This window comes from Procambarus clarkii, chromosome 37 (genome assembly GCF_040958095.1).
Source record: "Procambarus clarkii isolate CNS0578487 chromosome 37, FALCON_Pclarkii_2.0, whole genome shotgun sequence".
NCBI lineage: Eukaryota > Metazoa > Arthropoda > Malacostraca > Decapoda > Cambaridae > Procambarus > Procambarus clarkii.
In genome coordinates this window covers 19,515,299-19,542,737 of record NC_091186.1, presented here as the reverse complement: position 1 = coordinate 19,542,737, position 27,439 = coordinate 19,515,299, and the positions used below count along the sequence as shown (strand labels likewise).

Below are 27,439 nucleotides of genomic sequence, written 5' to 3'. Positions count from 1 at the left end.
GAGAGGGAAGGTAGGGGAGGAGGCGGAGTGGCCCTACTCATGAGAAGGGAATGGAGTTTTAAGGAGATGGCCATCCCGGGCTGTGAGGAGTTCAGAGACTACATAGCAGGCACCATGACAATGGGAGGACCAAGAATAGTAGTAGCAGTAATATACAACCCTCCACCAAATGACAGGAGACCCAGTCAAGAGTATGAAAACAACAACAAGGCAGTTAACACTATAATTGAGAGGGCAGCCTCTGCTGCCTGTAGAAATAGATCCCACCTGCTCATCATGGGCGACTTCAATCACGGAAAGATTGACTGGGAGAACAAGGAACCGCATGGAGGCGAGGATACGTGAAGAGCCAAACTATTGGAGGTGGTGACAAGCAACTATTTAACCCAGCATGTCGGAGAACCCACAAGGATGCGAGGCAATGACGAACCAGCGAGACTCGACCTAGTCTTCACTCTGAACGACTCCGACATAAGAGAAATCGGTTTTGAGGACCCAGTAGGAATGAGCGACCACAGTGTACTGGTGTTTGAGTACTTGATTGAAGAAGGGTTATTGAACTCGAGGAGGGATACCGAAACCAAAAGGTTAGCATACCGAAAGGGAAACTATGAGGGGATAAGAAAATTCCTAACAGATATAGCATGGGAAACAGAGCTCAGGGGAAAGACGGCCCAAGATATGATGGATTACATCACGCAGAAGTGCAAGGACGCAGCAAACAAGTTTGTCCCAGTCCAAAAGGAAAACAGAGAAATGAAGATGAGAAACCCATGGTTTAATCAGAGATGTAGGCTAGCTAAGCAGCAAAGTAAAAGGGCATGGAGAAACTATAGGAATAACAGGACACTGGAGAGCAGAGAAAGATACCAGAATGCCAGGAATGAATATGTTAGGATGAGAAGAGAGGCAGAAAGACAATACGAAAATGACATCGCAAGCAAGGCAAAGACTCAGCCTAAATTGTTGCATAGCCACATTAGGAGAAAAACAACAGTAAAGGAACAGGTTATGAGATTAAGGATAGGGGCGGAAGGATTCACTACAAATGACAAGGAAGTGTGTGAGGAATTGAATAAGAAATTCCAGGAGGTCTTCACCTTAGAGCAAGGAGAAATTCCAGAGGTAAGTGAGGGAATAGCTAACCAGGAACCACTGGAAGAGTTTGAGATTACCAGTGGGGAAGTAAGGAAGTGTTTACTAGAGTTGGACGTGACGAAGGCTATAGGCCCAGATGGAATCTCCCCTTGGGTTCTAAAGGAAGGAGCAGGAGAACTGTGCCTACCACTCTCCATAGTGTATAACAAATCACTGGCAACAGGGGAACTGCCAGATATTTGGAAAGCAGCTAACGTAGTCCCGATATACAAGAAAGGGGATAGACAGGAGGCACTGAACTACAGACCAGTGTCCCTAACCTGCATACCATGCAAGCTGATGGAGAAGATTGTGCGAAAAAAACTAGTGGAGCATCTGGAGCGAAGGAACTTTGTAACACAGCATCAACATGGGTTCAGGGATGGCAGGTCCTGCCTCACAGGGTTACTTGAATTCTACGACCAGGCAACAAAAATAAGGCAAGAAAGAGAAGGGTGGGCAGACTGCATATTTTTGGATTGTCAGAAAGCCTTTGATACAGTGCCTACACAAGAGGCTAGTGCGAAAGTTGGAGATGCAGGCTGGAGTGAGAGGGAAGGTACTCCGGTGGATAGAGGAGTACCTAAGCAACAGGAGACAACGAGTCTGTGTGAGGGGTGAGGTCTCAGATTGGCGAGACGTCACAAGTGGAGTCCCGCAGGGGTCAGTCCTTGGACCTATACTGTTTCTGGTATATGTAAATGATCTCCCAGAGGGTATAGATTCGTTCCTCTCAATGTTTGCCGACGATGCAAAAATTATGAGGAGGATTGAAACAGAGGATGATAGTAGGAGGCTACAAGATGACCTGGATAGACTGAGTGAATGGTCCAACAAATGGCTGTTGAAGTTCAACCCGAGTAAATGCAAAGTAATGAAACTAGGCAGTGGAAACAGGAGGCCAGGCACAGGATACAGAATAGGAGATGAAGTACTTAATGAAACAGACAGAGAGAAAGATCTAGGAGTTGATATCACACCAAACCTGTCTCCTGAAGCCCACATAAAGAGAATAACGTCTGCGGCATATGCGAGGCTGGCTAACATCAGAACGGCGTTCAGGAACCTGTGTAAGGAATCATTCAGAATCTTGTACACCACATATGTAAGACCAATCCTGGAGTATGCGGCCCCAGCATGGAGCCCGTACCTTGTCAAGCACAAGACGAAGCTGGAAAAAGTCCAAAGGTATGCTACTAGACTAGTCCCAGAACTAAGAAGCATGAGTTATGAGGAAAGGCTGCGGGAAATGCACCTTACGACACTGGAAGACAGAAGAGTAAGGGGGGACATGATCACAACCTACAAAATCCTCAGGGGAATCGACCGGGTAAACAAGGATGAACTATTCAACACTGGTGGGACGCGAACAAGGGGACACAGGTGGAAGCTGAGTACCCAAATGAGCCACAGAGACGTTAGAAAGAACTTTTTCAGTGTCAGAGTAGTTAGTAAATGGAATGCATTAGGAAGTGATGTGGTGGAGGCTGACTCCATACACAGTTTCAAATGTAGATATGATAGAGCCCAATAGGCTCAGGAATCTGTACACCAGTTGATTGATGGTTGAGAGGCGGGACCAAAGAGCCAGAGCTCAACCCCCGCAAGCACAATTAGGTGAGTACAATTAGGTGAGTACACACACACACACACACACACACACACACACACACACACACACACACACACACACACACTCACATGCTCACACACACAACTATGGAAAGGGAAACTATGAGGAGATGAGTAAACTCCTATGGGATATACATTGGGACACAGAACTCAGAACCAAGTCCGTACAAGACATGATGGACTATGTCACCCAAAAATGTCAGGAGGCTGTAAGCAGGTTTGTCCCAGCCCGACAGGAAAAAACAGAGAAGCAAAAGAAGAATCCGTGGTTTAATAGGGAATGTATGAAAGCAAAGGAGCTGAACAAAAGGGCGTGGAGGAACTTCCGTAATAACAGAACACCAGAAAGTAGAGAGAGATACCAGAGAACCAGGAACGAGTATGTCAGTGTGAGAAGAGCAGCTGAGAAAAGGTATGAAAATGATATAGCTAATAAAGCCAAGACCGAACCAAAGCTACTACACAGTCACATCAGGAGGAAGACAACAGTGAAGGAACAGGTGATGAAACTTAGGGTGGGCGAGGACAGGTACACAGAGAATGACAAAGAGGTGTGTGAAGAACTCAACAAAAGGTTCCAGGAGGTCTTTACAATAGACCAGGGAGAAGTCACGGCACTAGAAGTGGCAGGAAACCAGGTGACCTTGGGTAGGTTCGAAATTACAAGAGATGAGGTCAAGAAGCACCTATTGGAGCTAGATGTGAGAAAAGCTGTTGGGCCGGACGGAATCTCACCATGGGTATTGAAAGAGTGTGCAGAAGCACTGTGCTTGCCACTCTCCATAGTGTATAGTAGGTCACTGGAAACGGGAGACCTACGAGAAATATGGAAGACTGCTATTGTAGTACCAATATACAAAAAGGGTGACAGACAAGAGGCACTGAACTACAGGCCAGTGTCCTTAACTTGTATACCATGCAAGGTGATGGAGAAGATTGTGAGAAAAAACCTAGTAACACATCTGGAGAGAAGAGACTTCGTGACAACCCATCAACATGGGTTCAGGGAGGGTAAATCTTGCCTTACAGGATTGATAGAATTCTATGGTCAGGTGACAAAGATTAAGCAAGAAAGAGAAGGATGGGCGGACTGCATTTTTTTGGACTGTCGGAAAGCCTTTGACACAGTACCGCATAAGAGGCTGATGCATAAGCTGGAGAAACAGGCAGGAGTAACTGGTAGGGCGCTCCAGTGGATAAGGGAGAACCTAAGCAATAGGAAGCAGAGAGTTACAGTGAGGGGTGAGACCTCAGAATGGCGTGAAGTCACCAGTGGAGTCCCACAGGGCTCTGTGCTTGGACCTATCCTGTTTCTGATATACGTAAATGATCTCCCAGAGGGTATAGACTCATTCCTCTCAATGTTTGCTGACGACGCCAAAATTATGAGAAGGATTAAGACAGAGGAGGACAGCTTGAGGCTTCAAGAAGACCTGGACAAGCTGCAGGAATGGTCGAACAAATGGCTGTTAGAGTTTAACCCAAGCAAATGTAATGTAATGAAGATAGGGGTAGGAAGCAGGAGACCAGATACAAGGTATCATTTGGGAGATGAGATACTTAAAGAGTCAGAGAGAGAGAAAGACCTGGGGGTTGATATCACGCCAGACCTGTCCCCTGAAGCTCATATCAAGAGGATAACATCAGCAGCATATGCCAGGTTGGCTAACATAAGAACGGCCTTTAGAAACTTGTGTAAGGAATCTTTCAAAACATTATATACAACATATGTCAGACCAATCCTAGAGTATGCGGCTCCAGCATGGAGTCCATATCTAGTCAAGCATAAGACTAAACTGGAAAAGGTTCAAAGCTTTGCCACCAGACTAGTACCCGAGCTGAGTATGAGTTACGAGGAGAGACTACGGGAATTAAACCTCACTTCGTTGGAAGACAGAAGAGTTAGGGGGGACATGATCACCACATTCAAGATTCTGAAGGGAATCGACAGGAATGATAAAGACAGGCTATTTAACACAAGGGGAACACGCACTAGGGGACACAGGTGGAAACTGAGTGCCCAAATGAGCCATAGAGATATTAGAAAGATTTTTTTTTTTTTTTTTTTTTAGTGTCAGAGTGGTTGATAAATGGAATGCATTAGGAAGTGATGTGGTGGAGGCTGACTCCATCCACAGTTTCAAATGTAAATATGATAGAGCCCAAAAGGCTCAGGAATCTGTACACCTGTTGATTGACGGTTGAGAGGCGGGACCAAAGAGCCAAAGCTCAACCCCCGCAAACACAACTAGGTGAGTACACACACACACACGCGCGTGTGTGTGTGTGTGTGTGTGTGTGTGTGTGTGTGTGTGTGAGCGCGCGCGCGTGTGTGTGTGTGTACTCACCTAGTTGAACTACGTGAGTACAACTAAGTGAGTACACACACACACACACACACACTCACACACACATTCATGCTCGCACAAAGTCCTTCACGAAACGGACAGAGAGAAAGATCTAGGAGTTGATATCACACCAAACCTGTCTCCTGAAGCCCACATAAAAAGAATAACGTCTGCGGCATATGCGAGGCTGGCTAACATCAGAACAGCGTTCAGGAACCTGTGTAAGGAATCATTCAGAATCTTGTACACCACATATGTAAGACCAATCCTGGAGTATGCGGCCCCAGCATGGAGCCCGTACCTTGTCAAGCACAAGACGAAGCTGGAAAAAGTCCAAAGGTATGCTACTAGACTTGTCCCAGAACTAAGAGGCATGAGTTATGAGGAAAGGCTGCGGGAAATGCACCTTACGACACTGGAAGACAGAAGAGTAAGGGGGGACATGATCACAACCTACAAAATCCTCAGGGGAATTGACAGGGTAGACAAGGATGGATAATTTAACACAGGTGGTACACGAACAAGGGGACACAGGAGGAGACTGAGTACCCACATGAGCCACAGGGACGTTAGAAAGAACTTTTTCAGTGTCAGAGTAGTTAACAGGTGGAATGCATTAGGCAGTGATGTCTAACAGCTGACTAACTCTCAGGTACCTATTTACTGCTAGGTAACAGGGGCATCAGGGTGAAAGAAACTCTGCCCATTGTTTCTCGCCGGCGCCCGGAATCGAACCCGGGACCACAGGATCACGCGTCCAGCGTGCTGTCCGCTTAGCCACCGGCTGTGTGTGTGTGTGTGTGTGTGTGTGTGTGTGTGTGTGTGTGTGTGTGTGTGTGTGTGTGTGTGTGTGTGTGTGTGTGTGTGTGTGTGTGTGTACTCACGTATTTGTGCTTGCAGGATCGAGCATTGGCTCTTGGATCCCGCCTTTCCAGCCATCGGTTGTTTACAGCAATGACTCCTGTCCCATTTCCCTATCATACCTAATTATAAAATTATGAATAGTATTTGCTTCCACAACCTGTTCCTTAAGTGCATTCCATTTTTCCACTACTCTCACGCTGAAAGAAAACTTCCTAACATCTCTGTGACTCATCTGAGTTTCAAGCTTCCACCCATGTTCCATCGTTCTGTTATTATTATGTGTGAACATTTCATCTATTTCCACTTTGTAAATTCCCCTGAGTATTTTATATGTTCCTATCATATCCCCTCTCTCCCTTCTTTTCTCTAGTGTCGTAAGGTTCAGTTCCTTCATACCCCATCCCTCGTAGCTCTGAGAGAAGTCTTGTTGCAAACTTCTGAACCTTTTCCAGTTTCCTTATGTGTTTCTTCAGGTGGGGACTCCATGATGAGGCGGCATACTCTAAGATTGGCCTCACGTAGGCAGTGTAAAGCGCCCTAAAAGCCTCCTCACTTAGGTTTCTGAATGATGTTCTAATTTTCGCCAGTGTAGAGTACGCTGCTGTCGTTATCCTATTTATATGTGTATGTGTGTGTGTGTGTGTGTGTGTGTGTGTGTGTGTGTGTGTGTGTGTGTGTGTGTGTGTGTGTGTGTGTGTGTGTGTGTGTGTCTGTGTGTGTGTGTGTGTGTGTGTGTGTGTGTGTGTATGTGTGTGTACTCACCTAGTTGTGCTTGCGGGGGTTGAGCTCTGCTCTTTCGGCCCGCCTCTCAACTGTCAATCAATCAACTATTACTAACTACTCAAATCTCAAACTCTTCCAGTGGTTCCTGGTTAACTATTCCCTCTCTTATGTCAGGAATTCCTCCTTGCTCTAAAGTGAAGACCTCCTGGAATTTCTTATTCAGTTCCTCACACACTTCCTTGTCGTTTGTAGTGAATCCTTCCGCCCCTATCCTTAATTTCATAACCTGTTCCTTTACTGTTGTTTTTCTCCTGATGTGGCTATGCAGAAATTTAGGCTGAGTCTTTGCCTTGCTTGCGATGTCATTTTCGTATTGTCTTTCTACCTCTCTTCTCATCCTGACATATTCATTCCTGGCATTCTGGTATCTTTCTCTGCTCTCCAGTGTCCTGTTATTCCTATAGTTTCTCCATGCCCTTTTACTTTGCTGCTTAGCTAGCCTACATCTCTGATTAAACCATGGGTTTCTCATCTGCATTTCTCTGTTTTCCTTTTGGACTGGGACAAACTTGTTTGCTGCGTCCTTGCACTTCTGCGTGATGTAATCCATCATATCTTGGGCCGTCTTTCCCCTGAGCTCTGTTTCCCATGCTATATCTGTTAGGAATTTTCTTATCTCCTCATAGTTTCCTATGAGTGTGTGTGTGGGGGGGGGGAGGGGGAAATTAGTAGTAGTTAGTAACAGTTGATTGACAGTTGAGAGGCGGGACCAAAGAGCCAGAGCTCAACCCCCGCAAGCACAACTAGGTGAGTACAACTACGTGAGTACACACACACACACACACACACACACGCACACACACACACACACACGCACACACACACACACACGCACACACACGCACACACACACACACACACACACACACACACACACACACACACACACACACACACACACACACACACACACACACACACACGCACACACACGCACATTACAGGGGCCTCGCGGTTGAGCGGACAGTGTATAATGGACGTAGTCTTAATGACCCGGGTTCGATTCCAGGCGGAGGCGGAAAGAAATGGGAGAAAAGCATCTGGGTGAAAGACTTTCTTTCACCCTGATGCACTGTTCACCTATCAGTAAATAGGTACCTGGGAGTTAGACATGGTAAGCCTTACCCTACTAGTTTTACACACAGGAGCAGACGACCGCCAAACACACACCGAAACTACGACGTTGGTACAACGTTCGAACAAGTTTTAACACCTAACCAGTTATAACAACCAATATAGCATGTTGTAACAACGTTCTAATACGTCATAAACACGTTAAGCCAAGATGTAACAACTTTATTACAAGATGTAACAAGCGGAAAATAAAGACAGTTTGGGGTTTGTATATGGTGACCCGTGTTACAAGGCTGAGAGCTTTCCCTTCCCATAGGTCATGGTAAGCCAGCTGTGATGCCCAGCCTAGCACCTATGCCCAAGTTTCCGGGCATCTTTCACTATACTATATAATATACTATACTATATATACATAACTATGTCACAGTGTCACACCACCCAGGAAAATTGAAACAGGAATTTCCTTAAGCACTTTCGTATATTAATACATCTTCACAAGGAGTCCATCTTCACTCCTTCTGAAGATGTATTAATATACGAAAGTACTTAAGGTAATTCCTGCTTCAATTTTCCTCCGTGGTCTGACATTGTCACATTTTTAATGACGTGTTTATTTTCGTGATACACACACACACACACATAGGGGGGCCTCGTAGCCTGGTGGATAGCGCGCAGGACTCGTAATTCTGTGGCGCGGGTTCGATTCCCGCACGAGGCAGAAACAAATGGGCAAAGTTTCTTTCACCCTAAGTGCCCCTGTTACCTAGCAGTAATTAGGTACCTGGGAGTTAGTCCGCTGTCACGGGCTGCTTCCTGGGGGGTGTGTGTGTGGTGTGGAAAAAAAAAAAGTAGTTAGTAAACAGTTGATTGACAGTTGAGAGGCGGGCCGAAAGAGCAAAGCTCAACCCCCGCAAAAACACAACTAGTAAACACAACTAGTGAACACAACTAGTAAACACAACTAGTAAACACATATGTTTCCGTATCTCCTCGTATATCTCCCTAGATGTTAGTTACCTTATAAGTGTGTTCCACAAAACAGTTGGTGTTAGCACAAATATTAAAACATAAAACTCTGAATCTGAGTTTTTTTGAGTCCTTATGTTGTGAGGATAATTGTGTGTAGAGGTCGGCCGGGTAATGGTCTGTCAGTCACGCCTCGCCACAGTCTAATTATGTACTTCCTTATAGGTTTATCTTGTATACAGGTCTTGAAGACTTGTTCCATGGACCCGGTGAAATGTTTCATAGACCCTGAGGGCCACGGACCCCACAGTGAGGTAAGTGTCAGGCTGGCCATGGCACTGTAGTCACGACAGTGTCAGGGGCCAGCCTGGCACTGTAGCCACGACAGTGTCAGGGCCAGCCTGGCACTGTAGCCACGACAGTGACAGGGCCAGCCTGGCACTGTAGCCACGACAGTGACTGGGCCAGCCTGGCACTTTAGCCACGACAGTGACAGGGCCAGCCTGGCACTGTAGCCACGACAGTGACTGGGCCAGCCTGGCACTGTAGCCACGACAGTGTCAAGGCCAGCCTGGCACTGTAGCCACGACAGTGACAGGGCCAGCCTGGCACTGTAGCCACGACAGTGTCAGGGGCCAGCCTGGCACTGTAGCCACGACAATGTCAGGGCCAGCCTGGCACTGTAGCCACGACAGTGTCAGGGCCAGCCTGGCACTGTAGCCACGACAGTGTCAGGGCCAGCCTGGCACTGTAGCCACGACAGTGACTGGGCCAGCCTGACACTGTAGCCACGACAGTGACTGGGCCAGCCTGGCACTGTAGCCACGACAGTGTCAGGGCCAGCCTGGCACTGTAGCCACGACAGTGACAGGGCCAGCCTGGCCCTGTCTCCCTGGAGGTGCTGTGTCACCCTGGAGGTGCTGTGTCACCCTGGAGGTGTTGTGTCACCCTGGAGGTGTTGTGTCACCCTAGTGCTGTGTCACCCTGGAGGTGTTGTGTCACCCTGGAGGTGCTGTGTCACCCTGGAGGTGTTGTGTCACCCTGGAGGTGCTGTGTCACCCTGGAGGTGCTGTGTCACCCTGGAGGTGTTGTGTCACCCTGGAGGTGCTGTGTCACACTGGAGGTGCTGTGTCACCCTCGAGGTGTTGTGTCACCCTGGAGGTGTGTGTGTCTGGGTGTGGGGCCAGGTGTGTGAGTCTGGGTGTGGGGCCAGGTGTGTGAGTCTGGGTGTGGGGCCTGGTGTGTGTGTCTGGGTGTGGGGCCAGGTATGTGTGTCTGGGTGTGGGGCCAGGTGTGTGTGGTGATCAACCTCTTGCATCTTGATGGTGGTGAACCTTGGCTCATGGCAGTAACCTAGTTGTTAGTGGGAGCTGTGTCCTTCTCCCTCCCTCTCTCTCTCTCTCTCTCTCTCTCTCTCTCTCTCTCTCTCTCTCTCTCTCTCTCCCTCTCTCCCTCCATGTTTCATCCATCTTAGTTTTTACACACAAGTCGTCTACACACAGGAGGGTACAGGAGCAGACGACTGCTGACTCCTGTTAGCTGGCTGAGAGCTTTCCCTTCCCATAGTTCATGGTAAGCCTTACCCAACTAGTTTCCCCTAGTAGGGTAAGCCCCATAACGGCCTGGTAAGCCTGATCCAAGGAAACAGGTACCCACTTACTGCTCGGGGAACGGGAGCTTAATGACTTAAGGACTGTCACATAATTTTCCCTGGCCAGGAGTCGAACCCAGACAAAAATGGTGGAGTGTGGTAGCTCCGCGCCACACAAGAGGCGGATGCAACATTAATAAGTCATAGCTTATTTTCACTTGACCTTGTAATGGTTCGCCACCGTCTGACTTTCAATGTTCGGATTATTACATTACTGTCCCGTCCCGTCTCCGTGTTCGGCGCCCGTCTCCTGCACCCCCGTCACCCCTCTCTGGGGTGTACAGGTCTGTGGGACACCTCTCTGGGGTGTACAGGTCTGTGGGACACCTCTCTGGGGTGTACAGGTCTATGGGACACCTCTCTGGGGTGTACAGGTCTATGGGACACCTCTCTGGGGTGTACAGGTCTATGGGACACCTCTCTGGGGTGTACAGGTCTATGGGACAACACCTCTCTGGGGTGTACAGGTGTGTGAGACAACACCTCTCTGGGGTGTACAGGTCTATGGGACACCTCTCTGGGGTGTACAGGTCTATGGGACACCTCTCTGGGGTGTACAGGTCTATGGGACAACACCTCTCTGGGGTGTACAGGTGTGTGAGACAACACCTCTCTGGGGTGTACAGGTCTATGGGACACCTCTCTGGGGTGTACAGGTCTATGGGACACCTCTCTGGGGTGTACAGGTCTATGGGACACCTCTCTGGGGTGTACAGGTCTATGGGACACCTCTCTGGGGTGTACAGGTCTATGGGACAACACCTCTCTGGGGTGTACAGGTGTGTGAGACAACACCTCTCTGGGGTGTACAGGTCTATGGGACACCTCTCTGGGGTGTACAGGTCTATGGGACACCTCTCTGGGGTGTACAGGTCTATGGGACACCTCTCTGGGGTGTACAGGTCTATGGGACACCTCTCTGGGGTGTACAGGTCTATGGGACACCTCTCTGGGGTGTACAGGTCTATGGGACACCTCTCTGGGGTGTACAGGTCTATGGGACACCTCTCTGGGGTGTACAGGTCTATGGGACACCTCTCTGGGGTGTACAGGTCTATGGGACACCTCTCTGGGGTGTACAGGTCTATGGGACACCTCTCTGGGGTGTACAGGTCTATGGGACACCTCTCTGGGGTGTACAGGTCTATGGGACACCTCTCTGGGGTGTACAGGTCTGTGGGACAACACCTCTCTGGGGTGTACAGGTGTGTGGGACACCTCTCTGGGGTGTACAGGTCTATGGGACACCTCTCTGGGGTGTTCAGGTCTATGGGACACCTCTCTGGGGTGTACAGGTCTATGGGACACCTCTCTGGGGTGTACAGGTCTATGGGACAACACCTCTCTGGGGTGTACAGGTCTGTGGGACACCTCTCTGGGGTGTACAGGTGTGTGGGACAACACCTCTCTGGTGTGTACAGGTCTGTGGGACAACACCTCTCTGGGGTGTACAGGTCTATGGGACACCTCTCTGGGGTGTACAGGTGTGTGGGACACCTCTCTGGGGTGTACAGGTGTGTGGGACACCTCTCTGGGGTGTACAGGTCTATGGGACACCTCTCTGGGGTGTACAGGTCTGTGGGACACCTCTCTGGGGTGTACAGGTCTGTGGGACAACACCTCTCTGGGGTGTACAGGTCTGTGGGACACCTCTCTGGGGTGTACAGGACTGTGGGACACCTCTCCGGGGTGTACAGGTCTGTGGGACAACACCTCTCTGGGGTGTACAGGTCTGTGGGACAACACCTCTCTGGGGTGTACAGGTCTGTGGGACAACACCTCTCTGGGGTGTACAGGTCTGTGGGACAACACCTCTCTGGGGTGTACAGGTCTGTGGGACACCTCTCTGGGGTGTACAGGTGTGTGAGACAACACCTCTCTGGGGTGTACAGTTCTGTGGGACAACACCTCTCTGGGGTGTACAGGTCTGTGGGACACCTCTCTGGGGTGTACAGGTCTGTGGGACAACACCTCTCTGGGGTGTACAGGTCAATCCATAGTGAGAGTGTTCATGTACAGTACACCCAGGTGTACCATAGTGTACATGTACAGTACACCCAGGTGTACCATAGTGTACATGTACAGTACACCCAGGTGTACCATAGTGTACATGTACAGTACACCCAGGTGTGACGAGGGCCCCAGCACCAACTGTCCAGTAACAAGGGAGGCGGCGAGGGTCTCCTGACGCAGGCTGGACCGTCGCCAGGCGCTACAGGCCGTGACAGCCAACCTGGACGCAGGCTGGACCGTTGCCAGGCGCTACAGGCCGTGACAGCCAGCCTGGACGCAGGCTGGACCGTCGCCAGGCGCTACCGGCCGTGACAGCCAGCTTGGACGCAGGCTGGACCGTTGCCAGGCGCTACAGGCCGTGACAGCCAACCTGGACGCAGGCTGGACCGTTGCCAGGCGCTACAGGCCGTGACAGCCAGCCTGGACGCAGGCTGGACCGTCGCCAGGCGCTACAGGCCGTGACAGCCAACCTGGACGCAGGCTGGACCGTTGCCAGGCGCTACAGGCCGTGACAGCCAACCTGGACGCAAGCTGGACCGTCGCCAGGCGCTACAGGCCGTGACAGCCAACCTGGACGCAGGCTGGACCGTTGCCAGGCGCTACAGGCCGTGACAGCCAGCCTGGACGCAGGCTGGACCGTCGCCAGGCGCTACCGGCCGTGACAGCCAGCTTGGACGCAGGCTGGACCGTTGCCAGGCGCTACAGGCCGTGACAGCCAACCTGGACGCAGGCTGGACCGTTGCCAGGCGCTACAGGCCGTGACAGCCAGCCTGGACGCAGGCTGGACCGTCGCCAGGCGCTACAGGCCGTGACAGCCAACCTGGACGCAGGCTGGACCGTTGCCAGGCGCTACAGGCCGTGACAGCCAACCTGGACGCAAGCTGGACCGTCGCCAGGCGCTACAGGCCGTGACAGCCAGCCTGGACGCAGGCTGGACCGTCACCAGGCGCTACAGGCCGTGACAGCCAGCCTGGACGCAGGCTGGACCGTTGCCAGGCGCTACAGGCCGTGACAGCCAACCTGGACGCAGGCTGGACCGTCGCCAGGCGCTACAGGCCGTGACAGCCAGCCTGGACGCAGGCTGGACCGTCGCCAGGCGCTACAGGCCGTGACAGCCAACCTGGACGCAGGCTGGACCGTCGCCAGGCGCTACAGGCCGTGACAGCCAGCCTGGACGCAGGCTGGACCGTTGCCAGGCGCTACAGGCCGTGACAGCCAACCTGGACGCAGGCTGGACCGTTGCCAGGCGCTACAGGCCGTGACAGCCAGCCTGGACGCAGGCTGGACCGTTGCCAGGCGCTACAGGCCGTGACAGCCAACCTGGACGCAGGCTGGACCGTTGCCAGGCGCTACAGGCCGTGACAGCCAACCTGGACGCAGGCTGGACCGTTGCCAGGCGCTACAGGCCGTGACAGCCAGCCTGGACGCAGGCTGGACCGTTGCCAGGCGCTACAGGCCGTGACAGCCAACCTGGACCGTCGCCAGGCGCTACAGGCCATGACAAACAGCCTGGACGCAGGCTGGACCGTCGCCAGGCGCTACAGGCCGTGACAGCCAACCTGGACGCAGGCTGGACCGTCGCCAGGCGCTACAGGCCATGACAGCCAGCCTGGACGCAGGCTGGACCGTCGCCAGTGAGTACTACTGAGCAGTACTCATAACGGGACAACACAAGTGACTTGAAGAGTACAACCATTGTGATGGGATCCCTGGATTTGAAAGTTCGCATAATCCATCCTTTAATTTTTCTGTCTGTCGCAATATTTGCTTGGTTATGCTCCCTAAACGTTAGGTCGTCAGACATCATTATTCCCAGATCCTTGACATGCTGTTTTCCTACTATGGGCAGATTTGATTGTGTTTTGTATTCTTTACCAAAAAAAATTCTTTGTATTCTTTATTCTTCTTTTGGTAGTAAAAAACAGAATATCCTGTATTTTGCTGCCCAGTCGAAAACTTTATTAATATCTGTTTGTAGTTTTTCAAAGTCTTCGGCAGAGATAATTTTCATGCTGACTTTTGTGTCAACTGCAAAGGATGATACGAAGCTTATATTTTTTATTTTTGTCTATATCTGATATGAGAATAAGGAACAGCAGCGGTGCAAGGACTGTACCTTGAGGTACAGAGCTTTTAACTGCGCTTGAATTCGATTTTATTTGGATGACTGTTACTCTTTGTGTTCTGTTTGACAGAAAACTGAGTATCCAGCGTCCTACTTTACCAGTTATACCCATTGACCTCATTTTGTGTGTTATCACCCCATGGTCACATTTATCGAAAGCCTTTGCAAAGTCCGTGTATACCACATCTGCATTCTGTTGTTGTTCTAATGCCTCAGTAATTTTGTCGTAATGGTCAAGTAGCTGTGAGAGGCATGATCTTCCCGCTCTAAATCCATGTTGGCCTGGGTTGTGAAGGTCATTGGTCTCCATGAAACTAGTGACCCGACTCCTGATCACTCTCTCAAATACTTTTATTATGTGGGACGTTAGTGCAACTGGTCTGTAATTTTTAGCCAATGCTTTGCTCCCTCCCTTGTGTAGAGGGGCAATGTCTGCTACTTTAAGTGCATCTGGTATCTCCCCCGTGTCCAAGCTTTTCCTCCACACTATACTGAGTGCCTGTGCTACTGGCACTTTGTATTTCTTTATAAATATTGAATTCCACAGGTCTGGACCCGGGGCTGAGTGCATGTTGTCAATTTCTCTTTCAAGATCTGCCACGCGTTTGTTTATATCAGTTATATTTTCAGAAGTTTGGATATCATGCATAACGAAGTTGTGTGGATCTTCCACTTTCACAGTGCGGATTATGCAGACGAGGAGTCACAATAACGTGGCTGAAATATGTTGAACAAACCACACATTAGAAAGTGATGCGACGACGACGTGTCAGTCCGTCCTGGACCATTATCAAGCCGATTGAGAATTGTCCAGGACGGACGGAAACGTCGTCGTCGCTTCACTTTCCAGTGTGGGGTTTGGTCAACATACTGTGGATTACTTATCAACTATAAAAATGTTGATTACTTATCGAATATAAAAATAAATGAAAGGTGTACACAGTATCTCCTATTTTTGTTCACCCATGTTTCAGTATATAGCCAAAGATCGCTTATTCAGCATAAGAATGAATGAAACCGTCTATCTCCTATTCATATCTGCCTTCATTTATTAAAAAGAGAGAAGAGAGTTTGGACCTACAAGTGCATTACTTGTGTGGCATCAACATCTACAAGCCCCCATAAGATCATGACACACTCTAGCATTGAAATCTCTCAGCTAGCAACACACAAATCACACAAACAAACAAATTTTAAACACACAATTCTCAGGAACAACCCGTCTACTAACACCGCTTTAGTTCTCAGGTGTTTCACTGTATATTTTATCCACACGTTCTGGTAATCCCCAGACCTCATTAACTCCTAAAACATTCCAACACCACATATGAGCATTAATTCATCTCAGCCATATTAAGTAAATATTTATGCAATATATATATATATATATATATATATATATATATATATATATATATATATATATATATATATATATATATAATTAAATATGACCGAAAAAGTAAGATTAATAATTCTAACACGAATTTTCTCAATCTTTCGTACATTTCTTTTCACTGTTGGAGGTAAATCAAAAATCAATTCTCCAAAATTCATTTTTATTTCTAGTCTGACGCGACACGAGCGCGTTTCGTAAAACTTATTACATTTTCAAAGACTTTAGTTCACAAATACACAACTGAATAGAACTTACGCATCTCCGATTTTATATCTACATTTGAGTGAGGTGGATGGGGTGAGGTGGCATTAACACAAGACAGAACAAGATGTGGCATTAATAGGGTATTAATTTCATCAACACAAGACAGAACAAGAGGTGATATTAATAGGGTATTAATTTCATCAACACAAGACAGAACACGAAACAATGGATATTGAATAGAAGTGTTTGTAGAAAGCCTATTGGTCCATATTTCTTGATGCTTCTATATTGGAGCGGAGTCTTGAGGTGGGTAGAATATAGTAGTGCAATAATTGGCTGTTGATTGCTGGTGTTGACTTCTTGATGTGTAGTGCCTCGCAAACGTCAAGCCGCCTGCTATCGCTGTATCTATCGATGATTTCTGTGTTGTTTACTAGGATTTCTCTGCCGATGGTTTGGTTGTGGGAAGAGATTATATGTTCCTTAATGGAGCCCTGTTGCTTATGCATCGTTAAACGCCTAGAAAGAGATGTTGTTGTCTTGCCTATATACTGGGTTTTTTGGAGCTTACAGTCCCCAAGAGGGCATTTGAAGGCATAGACGACGTTAGTCTCTTTTAAAGCGTTCTGTTTTGTGTCTGGAGAGTTTCTCATGAGTAGGCTGGCCGTTTTTCTGGTTTTATAGTAAATCGTCAGTTGTATCCTCTGATTTTTGTCTGTAGGGATAACGTTTCTATTAACAATATCTTTCAGGACCCTTTCCTCCGTTTTATGAGCTGTGGAAAAGATATATTTAATAATATATGTCTACAGGAAAGACTGCTACCAAAATATACTAATATATATATATATATATATATATATATATATATATATATATATATATATATATATATATATATATATATATATATATATATATATACATATATATATGACGTTGTTGATTTGTGAACTGCATAACATAATAAAAGTAGGATCCCTGGATTGTTTCATGCGTAGGTTAGACATATATATAACTGAATAACTGATGTTGGGTGGATATAAACAGGAGCTGCCTCGTCTGGACCAATAGACCTTCTGCAGTTACCATGATTGTTATATGCCGTTATGATAGTGTTGGTGAGGAAGGAGTGTGATAACGGTGCCAGTAATGACCCAACTGCCACACCTCTGACACACGACGTTGCTTCAAGGTCGCTAACCTTGCTTTATTGTTACAGGAGTAATGGTAAGCATCTCTCAGGTTGTGTGTGAATTGTACAGTACAGAACAGTACAGAACAGTACAGTACAGTACAGAACAGTACAGAACAGTACAGAACAGTACAGTACAGTACAGTACAGAACAGTACAGAACAGTACAGTACAGAACAGTACAGAACAGTACAGTACAGTACAGTACAGAACAGTACAGTACAGTACAGTACAGTACAGTACAGTACAGAACAGTACAGTACAGAACAGTACAGAACAGTACAGAACAGTACAGTACAGAACAGTACAGTACAGAACAGTACAGAACAGTACAGTACAGTACAGAACAGTACAGAACAGTACAGTACAGAACAGTACAGAACAGTACAGTACAGTACAGAACAGTACAGTACAGTACAGAACAGTACAGAACAGTACAGTACAGAACAGTACAGTACAGAACAGTACAGTACAGAACAGTACAGAACAGTACAGAACAGTACAGAACAGTACAGTACAGTACAGAACAGTACAGTACAGTACAGAACAGTACAGTACAGTACAGTACAGTACAGAACAGTACAGAACAGTACAGAACAGTACAGAACAGTACAGTACAGTACAGTACAGTACAGAACAGTACAGTACAGTACAGAACAGTACAGAACAGTACAGTACAGTACAGAACAGTACAGAACAGTACAGTACAGAACAGTACAGTACAGTACAGAACAGTACAGTACAGTACAGAACAGTACAGAACAGTACAGAACAGTACAGAACAGTACAGTACAGTACAGTACAGAACAGTACAGTACAGTACAGAACAGTACAGTACAGTACAGTACAGTACAGAACAGTACAGAACAGTACAGAACAGTACAGTACAGTACAGTACAGTACAGAACAGTACAGTACAGAACAGTACAGTACAGAACAGTACAGAACAGTACAGAACAGTACAGTACAGCACAGTACAGCACAGTACAGTACAGAACAGTACAGTACAGAACAGTACAGAACAGTACAGTACAGAACAGTACAGAACAGTACAGTACAGAACAGTACAGTACAGAACAGTACAGAACAGTACAGTACAGAACAGTACAGAACAGTACAGTACAGAACAGTACAGTACAGAACAGTACAGTACAGAACAGTACAGAACAGTACAGTACAGAACAGTACAGTACAGTACAGAACAGTACAGTACAGAACAGTACAGAACAGTACAGTACAGAACAGTACAGTACAGTACAGCACAGTACAGTACAGAACAGTACAGTACAGAACAGTACAGTACAGAACAGTACAGTACAGAACAGTACAGTACAGAACAGTACAGAACAGTACAGTACAGAACAGTACAGAACAGTACAGTACAGAACAGTACAGAACAGTACAGAACAGTACAGTACAGTACAGTACAGTACAGAACAGTACAGTACAGAACAGTACAGTACAGAACAGTACAGTACAGTACAGTACAGTACAGAACAGTACAGTACAGTACAGTACAGAACAGTACAGTACAGTACAGAACAGTACAGTACAGTACAGAACAGTACAGAACAGTACAGTACAGAACAGTACAATACAGAACAGTACAGTACAGTACAGTACAGAACAGTACAGTACAGTACAGAACAGTACAGTACAGTACAGTACAGAACAGTACAGTACAGTACAGAACAGTACAGTACAGTACAGTACAGAACAGTACAGTACAGTACAGTACAGAACAGTACAGAACAGTACAGTACAGTACAGAACAGTACAGAACAGTACAGAACAGTACAGTACAGTACAGATCAGTACAGTACAGTACAGAACAGTACAGTACAGTACAGTACAGAACAGTACAGTACAGTACAGTACAGTACAGAACAGTACAGTACAGTACAGAACAGTACAGTACAGTACAGAACAGTACAGAACAGTACAGAACAGTACAGTACAGATCAGTACAGTACAGTACAGAACAGTACAGTACAGTACAGTACAGTACAGTACAGAACAGTACAGTACAGAACAGTACAGTACAGAACAGTACAGTACAGAACAGTACAGTACAGAACAGTACAGTACAGAACAGTACAGAACAGTACAGTACAGAACAGTACAGAACAGTACAGTACAGAACAGTACAGAACAGTACAGAACAGTACAGTACAGTACAGTACAGTACAGTACAGTACAGAACAGTACAGTACAGAACAGTACAGAACAGTACAGTACAGTACAGTACAGTACAGAACAGTACAGTACAGTACAGTACAGAACAGTACAGTACAGTACAGAACAGTACAGTACAGTACAGAACAGTACAGAACAGTACAGTACAGAACAGTACAGTACAGTACAGAACAGTACAGTACAGTACAGTACAGAACAGTACAGTACAGAACAGTACAGTACAGTACAGTACAGAACAGTACAGTACAGTACAGAACAGTACAGTACAGTACAGTACAGTACAGTACAGAACAGTACAGTACAGTACAGTACAGAACAGTACAGAACAGTACAGTACAGTACAGAACAGTACAGAACAGTACAGAACAGTACAGTACAGTACAGATCAGTACAGTACAGTACAGAACAGTACAGTACAATACAGTACAGAACAGTACAGTACAGTACAGTACAGTACAGAACAGTACAGTACAGAACAGTACAGAACAGTACAGTACAGTACAGAACAGTACAGAACAGTACAGAACAGTACAGTACAGATCAGTACAGTACAGTACAGAACAGTACAGTACAGTACAGTACAGTACAGAACAGTACAGTACAGTACAGAACAGTACAGTACAGTACAGTACAGAACAGTACAGTACAGTACAGAACAGTACAGTACAGTACAGAACAGTACAGAACAGTACAGAACAGTACAGTACAGAACAGTACAGAACAGTACAGAACAGTACAGAACAGTACAGTACAGTACAGTACAGTACAGAACAGTACAGAACAGTACAGAACAGTACAGTACAGAACAGTACAGAACAGTACAGAACAGTACAGAACAGTACAGTACAGAACAGTACAGTACAGTACAGAACAGTACAGAACAGTACAGAACAGTACAGTACAGAACAGTACAGTACAGTACAGAACAGTACAGAACAGTACAGAACAGTACAGTACAGAACAGTACAGAACAGTACAGAACAGTACAGAACAGTACAGTACAGAACAGTACAGTACAGTACAGAACAGTACAGAACAGTACAGAACAGTACAGTACAGAACAGTACAGTACAGAACAGTACAATACAGTACAGAACAGAACAGTACAGTACAGAACAGAACAGTACAGTACAGAACAGTACAGAACAGTACAGAACAGTACAGAACAGTACAGAACAGTACAGAACAGTACAGAACAGTACAGTACAGAACAGTACAGTACAGAACAGTACAGTACAGAACAGTACAGAACAGTACCGAACAGTACAGAACAGTACAGTACACAGTGAAGTACAATACAGTACAGTACAATACAGTACAGTACAATACACTACAGTACAATACAGTACAGCACAGTACAGCACAGTACAGTACAGCACAATACAGTACAGCACAGTACAGTACAGTACAGCACAGTACAATACAGTACAGTACAATACACTACAGTACAATACAGTACAGCACAGTACAGCACAGTACAGTACAGCACAGTACAATACAGCACAGTACAGTACAGCACAGTACAATACAGCAGCATAGTACTGTAAGAAAGTTCAAAACTCTCCATGTACACACACAAGGTAATTGTCACTATTGTTTATTACAGCTTGTAATAAAGTTGTTGCGTCGTGTTATAACGTTTATATCGTTGTTATGACGTATTAGAACATTGTTGCAAGGTGTTAGGTGTTAAGACTTGTTCACACGTTGTACCAACCGTTGGCCAAGTTTCAACAGTTTTAATAACTGCTGCGAGGCCTATTGTGGCTAGGCTTAATGCTTCACTAAGTGTTCAAATCCTTTCCTTAGAGAACTTTAGGCTTACTCCGTTGACAGTAATTGTGAGGAATAATGATTGTACCATCATGATGGTACAATCAATTGTTGTGTTTACCTTCGAGTATCAGATGTGTGTCATATTATGTACAAGACGGTCCCCAGCCGGGTTTAAACCTAACCCAACACAGCCTAATCTAAATCTGAGCCTACCATAGCCTAACCCAACCGAGCCTACCATAGCCTAACCCAACTGAGCCTACCATAGCCTAACCTAACTGAGCCTACCATAGCCTAACCTAACTGAGCCTACCATAGCCTAACCCAACTGAGCCTACCATAGCCTAACCTAACTGAGCCTATCATAGCCTAACCTAACTGAGCCTACCATAGCCTAAACTAACTGAGCCTACCATAGCCTAACCTAACTGAGCCTACCATAGCCTAACCCAACTGAGCCTACCATAGCCTAACCTAACTGAGCCTACCATAGCCTAACCTAACTGAGCCTACCATAGCCTAACCCACCTCAACTGTCAGAGACTGTGGTGGAGGAGCCTCCCAGGTGCCCACAGTCAACACTGTCACAAACTGGTACCGGCGGTCAAGGCTAAGATTCTTAGTGGCGAGTAATAGGGAATTTTGTTTAAAGAATTATGAAGGGAAGAAACAGGAGCTTCACACCTATAATTGAGGCGGATGTGCTAGACATTATAGACGCTGCTAGTATTGGCCACTCTATTGTTTCTTGCAATATTAATTTTTTTGTATACTGAAATATAATATTAAAACTTTTGATTTGAATTTACTTTTTTATGAAGTGTGATAACTGAGTGAAGATTTTATGATGGTATATTGCCTATTTTCTGAGGCATGAAGAGAGTCATGAATACCCATGGGTAGTATTACCCACGAGACATGAGTTCTGTTATAACGGAACCCATACACCCGTCTGGATAACGGAACCCTTACACCTGACTGGATAACGGAACCCTTACACCTGACTGGATAACGGAACCCATACACCCGACTGGATAACGGAACCCATACACCCGTCTGGATAACGGAACCCATACACCCGACTGGATAACGGAACCCACACACCCGTCTGGATAACGGAACCCATACACCCGACTGGATAACGGAACCCATACACCCGTCTGGATAACGGAACCCATACACCTGACTGGATAACGGAACCCAGACACCCGTCTGGATAACGGAACCCACACACCCGTCTGGATAACGGAACCCATACACCCGTCTGGATAACGGAACCCATACACCCGACTGGATAACGGAACCCATACACCCGTCTGGATAACGGAACCCATACACCCGATTGGATAACGGAACCCATACACCCGACTGGATAATGGAACCCATACACCCGACTGGATAACAGAACCCATACACCCGTCTGGATAACGGAACCCATACACCCGACTGGATAACAGAACCCATACACCCGTCTGGATAACGGAACCCATACACCCGACTGGATAACAGAACCCATACACCCGACTGGATAACAGAACCCATACACCCGACTGGATAACGGAACCCATACACCCGACTGGATAACAGAACCCACACACCCGACTGGATAACAGAACCCACACACCTGACTGGATAACGGAACCCATACACCCGACAGGATAACGGAATCCACACACCCGACTGGATAACGGAATCCACACACCCGACTGGATAACGGAACCCATACACCCAACAGGATAACGGAATCCACACACCCGACAGTGATAACGGAACCCATAGATAAACTGGCCAACAGCCCTAACAGCCATCAGACTAGATAAAACACCCTTAAACTGCCTCAACAGTCAGGCTTAAAGGACAAATCACGTCGAAATTCTCATACAAATTAGATTTTGAGTGAGTATGAGTGAAGACTTATGAGAGTGGAGCCTCACCTTGTTGACGATGGAGCTGAAGATGACGGGGAAGATGCCCATGAAGACGGCACTGAGCACCACCAGGATAGTGCCGACACTGGCCAGCACCGTCACCTGCTTGACAGGCACCATGGTGCCACTCTCAACACTCGCTGACACTCAGTGCCACACTAGCCCGTCCTCCGGGTGAGTATGTGTATCGCTTAGTGGTGCCTGGCACTGCTGTATGGCACTGCTGTATGGCACTCTAGTTATCTTCTCAACACGAGATGTGACTCGTCTCAAGTATCACTGCTGTAGGAGGGTGTAGTGTGGTTATCATTACTGTAGGAGGGTGTAGTGTGGATATCATTACTGTAGGAGGGTGTAGTGTGGGTTATCATTACTGTAGGAGGGTGTAGTGTGTTATCATTACTGTAGGAGGGTGTAGTGTGGTTATCATTACTGTAGGAGGGTGTAGTGTGGGTTATCATTACTGTAGGAGGGTGTAGTGTGGTTATCATTACTGTAGGAGGGTGTAGTGTGTTATCATTACTGTAGGAGGGTGTAGTGTGGTTATCATTACTGTAGGAGGGTGTAGTGAGGTTATCATTACTGTAGGAGGGTGTAGTGTGGTTATCATTACTGCAGGAGGGTGTAGTGTGGTTATCATTACTGTAGGAGGGTGTAGTGTGTTATCATTACTGTAGGAGGGTGTAGTGTGGTTATCATTACTGTAGGAGGGTGTAGTGTGGTTATCATTACTGCAGGAGGGTGTAGTGTGGTTATCATTACTGTAGGAGGGTGTAGTGTGGTTATCATTACTGTAGGAGGGTGTAGTGTGGTTATCATTACTGCAGGAGGGTGTAGTGTGGATATCATTACTGTAGGAGGGTGTAGTGTGTTATCATTACTGTAGGAGGGTGTAGTGTGGATATCATTACTGTAGGAGGGTGTAGTGTGGTTATCATTACTGCAGGAGGGTGTAGTGTGGATATCATTACTGTAGGAGGGTGTAGTGTGGTTATCATTACTGTAGGAGGGTGTAGTGTGGTTATCATTACTGCAGGAGGGTGTAGTGTGGATATCATTACTGTAGGAGGGTGTAGTGTGTTATCATTACTGTAGGAGGGTGTAGTGTGTTATCATTACTGTAGGAGGGTGTAGTGTGGTTATCATTACTGTAGGAGGGTGTAGTGTGGTTATCATTACTGTAGGAGGGTGTAGTGTGGTTATCATTACTGTAGGAGGGTGTAGTGTGGTTATCATTACTGCAGGAGGGTGTAGTGTGGTTATCATTACTGTAGGAGGGTGTAGTGTGGTTATCATTACTGTAGGAGGGTGTAGTGTGGTTATCATTACTGTAGGAGGGTGTAGTGTGGTTATCATTACTGTAGGAGGGTGTAGTGTGTTATCATTACTGTAGGAGGGTGTAGTGTGGATATCATTACTGTAGGAGGGTGTAGTGTGGTTATCATTACTGCAGGAGGGTGTAGTGTGGATATCATTACTGTAGGAGGGTGTAGTGTGGTTATCATTACTGTAGGAGGTTGTAGTGTGGTTATCATTACTGCAGGAGGGTGTAGTGTGGATATCATTACTGTAGGAGGGTGTAGTGTGTTATCATTACTGTAGGAGGGTGTAGTGTGGTTATCATTACTGTAGGAGGGTGTAGTGTGGATATCATTACTGTAGGAGGGTGTAGTGTGGTTATCATTACTGCAGGAGGGTGTAGTGTGGTTATCATTACTGTAGGAGGATGTAGTGTGGTTATCATTACTGCAGGAGGGTGTAGTGTGGATATCATTACTGTAGGAGGGTGTAGTGTGTTATCATTACTGTAGGAGGGTGTAGTGTGGTTATCATTACTGTAGGAGGGTGTAGTGTGGATATCATTACTGTAGGAGGGTGTAGTGTGTTATCATTACTGTAGGAGGGTGTAGTGTGGTTATCATTACTGTAGGAGGGTGTAGTGTGGATATCATTACTGTAGGAGGGTGTAGTGTGTTATCATTACTGTAGGAGGGTGTAGTGTGGTTATCATTACTGTAGGAGGGTGTAGTGTGTTATCATTACTGTAGGAGGGTGTAGTGTGTTATCATTACTGTAGGAGGGTGTAGTGTGTTATCATTACTGCAGGAGGGTGTAGTGAGTTATCATTACTACAGGAGGGTGTAGTGTGTTATCATTACTACAGGAGGGTGTAGTGTTATCATTACTGCAGGAGGGTGTAGTGTGTTATCATTACTGTAGGAGGGTGTAGTGTGGACAACCACTGCTGCAGGAGGGTGTAGTGTGTTATCATTACTGCAGGAGGGTGTAGTGTGTTATCATTACTGTAGGAGGGTGTAGTGTGGACAACCACTACTGCAGGAGGGTGTAGTGTGAGCCACCACTGCTGCAGGAGGGTGTAGTGTGAGCCACCACTGCTGTAGGAGGGTGTAGTGTGAGCCACCACTGCTGCAGGAGGGTGTAGTGTGAGCCACCACTGCTGCAGGAGGGTGTAGTGTGAGCCACCACTGCTGTAGGAGGGTGTAGTGTGAGCCACCACTGCTGCAGGAGGGTGTAGTGTGAGCCACCACTGCTGCAGGAGGGTGTAGTGTGAGCCACCACTGCTGCAGGAGGGTGTAGTGTGAGCCACCACTGCTGCAGGAGGGTGTAGTGTGAGCCACCACTGCTGTAGGAGGGTGTAGTGTGAGCCACCACTGCTGCAGGAGGGTGTAGTGTGAGCCACCACTGCTGCAGGAGGGTGTAGTGTGAGCCACCACTGCTGTAGGAGGGTGTAGTGTGAGCCACCACTGCTGCAGGAGGGTGTAGTGTGAGCCACCACTGCTGTAGGAGGGTGTAGTGTGAGCCACCACTGCTGTAGGAGGGTGTAGTGTGAGCCACCACTGCTGCAGGAGGGTGTAGTGTGAGCCACCACTGCTGTAGGAGGGTGTAGTGTGAGCCACCACTGCTGCAGGAGGGTGTAGTGTGAGCCACCACTGCTGTAGAAGGGTGTAGTGTGAGCCACCACTGCTGTAGGAGGGTGTAGTGTGAGCCACCACTGCTGTAGGAGGGTGTAGTGTGAGCCATCACTGCTGCAGGAGGGTGTAGTGTGAGCCACCACTGCTGCAGGAGGGTGTAGTGTGAGCCACCACTGCTGTAGGAGGGTGTAGTGTGAGCCACCACTGCTGCAGGAGGGTGTAGTGTGAGCCACCACTGCTGTAGGAGGGTGTAGTGTGAGCCACCACTGCTGCAGGAGGGTGTAGTGTGAGCCACCACTGCTGCAGGAGGGTGTAGTGTGAGCCACCACTGCTGCAGGAGGGTGTAGTGTGAGCCACCACTGCTGAAGGAGGGTGTAGTGTGAGCCACCACTGCTGAAGGAGGGTGCCGGGTGGTGGAGATGAAAGGTGAATGACTCTGTGGTTGTAGCCTCACTCTACCGGTCAATAATAGAGCTTGCTGGCCCTCCACGCCCCACACACAACACGCACTTATCACCTTTCTTTCCGCGGTGATTTTCCACGAGTATTAACTCGGAGATCACTAGACGTTATGAAGGAGACGGAAGGAGGGAGGGACACGACACAGTGACGAGAGCTGAGGGTGCGTCTGCTCTGCCCGCCGCGGCTGGCAACGTTCTGGCCGACACCGCTCCCACTCACCCCTAAACGTCCCGCTCGGTGCCACCTCTTCCTTTCTATCTCGTTCTTCCCCCTCAATAAACCATAACTACCTTCTCTAAAAATCTGATAAATCTTCATTACTATTATTTATAAAAATTTTGTCTAAGTACGAGTATGCATTTATTGTCTATTTATAGGTTTCAAAGGAAGGAATATAATGATTGCAGGAAATGACATTTGGCACCACAGGATGTCGTCATTATGTAACGTTTTGGGCGCGTGCTGGGAACAGCTGATCAAAGTCAACATTGCCTTATAAATAGCAATATTTATAAATATATTTTTGTTAATATTTCCATTGCACACAATGGAGTCTATTTTATGTTAAGTGCAACTGGCGGCAACTCAATCAATTTATCGTGCGTTATGAATTGTTATAAACACGTATGAGGCAACATCCTGGACACTTACTTACCATACTCAGTACGTATACGCCAAGGTCCACGAAATATACCTTATATATATATATATATATATATATATATATATATATATATATATATATATATATAT

General features: G+C 47.0%; 1 protein-coding gene across 1 annotated transcript in view; it reads right to left on the bottom strand.

Annotated features, from left to right (window-relative positions):
• LOC123765735 (lysosome membrane protein 2) overlaps positions 1-27,211 on the bottom strand; it is a 211,498-nt gene extending 184,287 nt beyond the window's left edge. The window contains 2 exon segments of the mRNA XM_069337228.1: positions 23,298-23,573; positions 26,742-27,211. Coding sequence (XP_069193329.1) covers positions 23,298-23,411 — 114 coding nt within the window. The 5' untranslated portion in view covers positions 23,412-23,573; positions 26,742-27,211.
• Between the last annotated feature and the right edge of the window lie 228 nt (positions 27,212-27,439).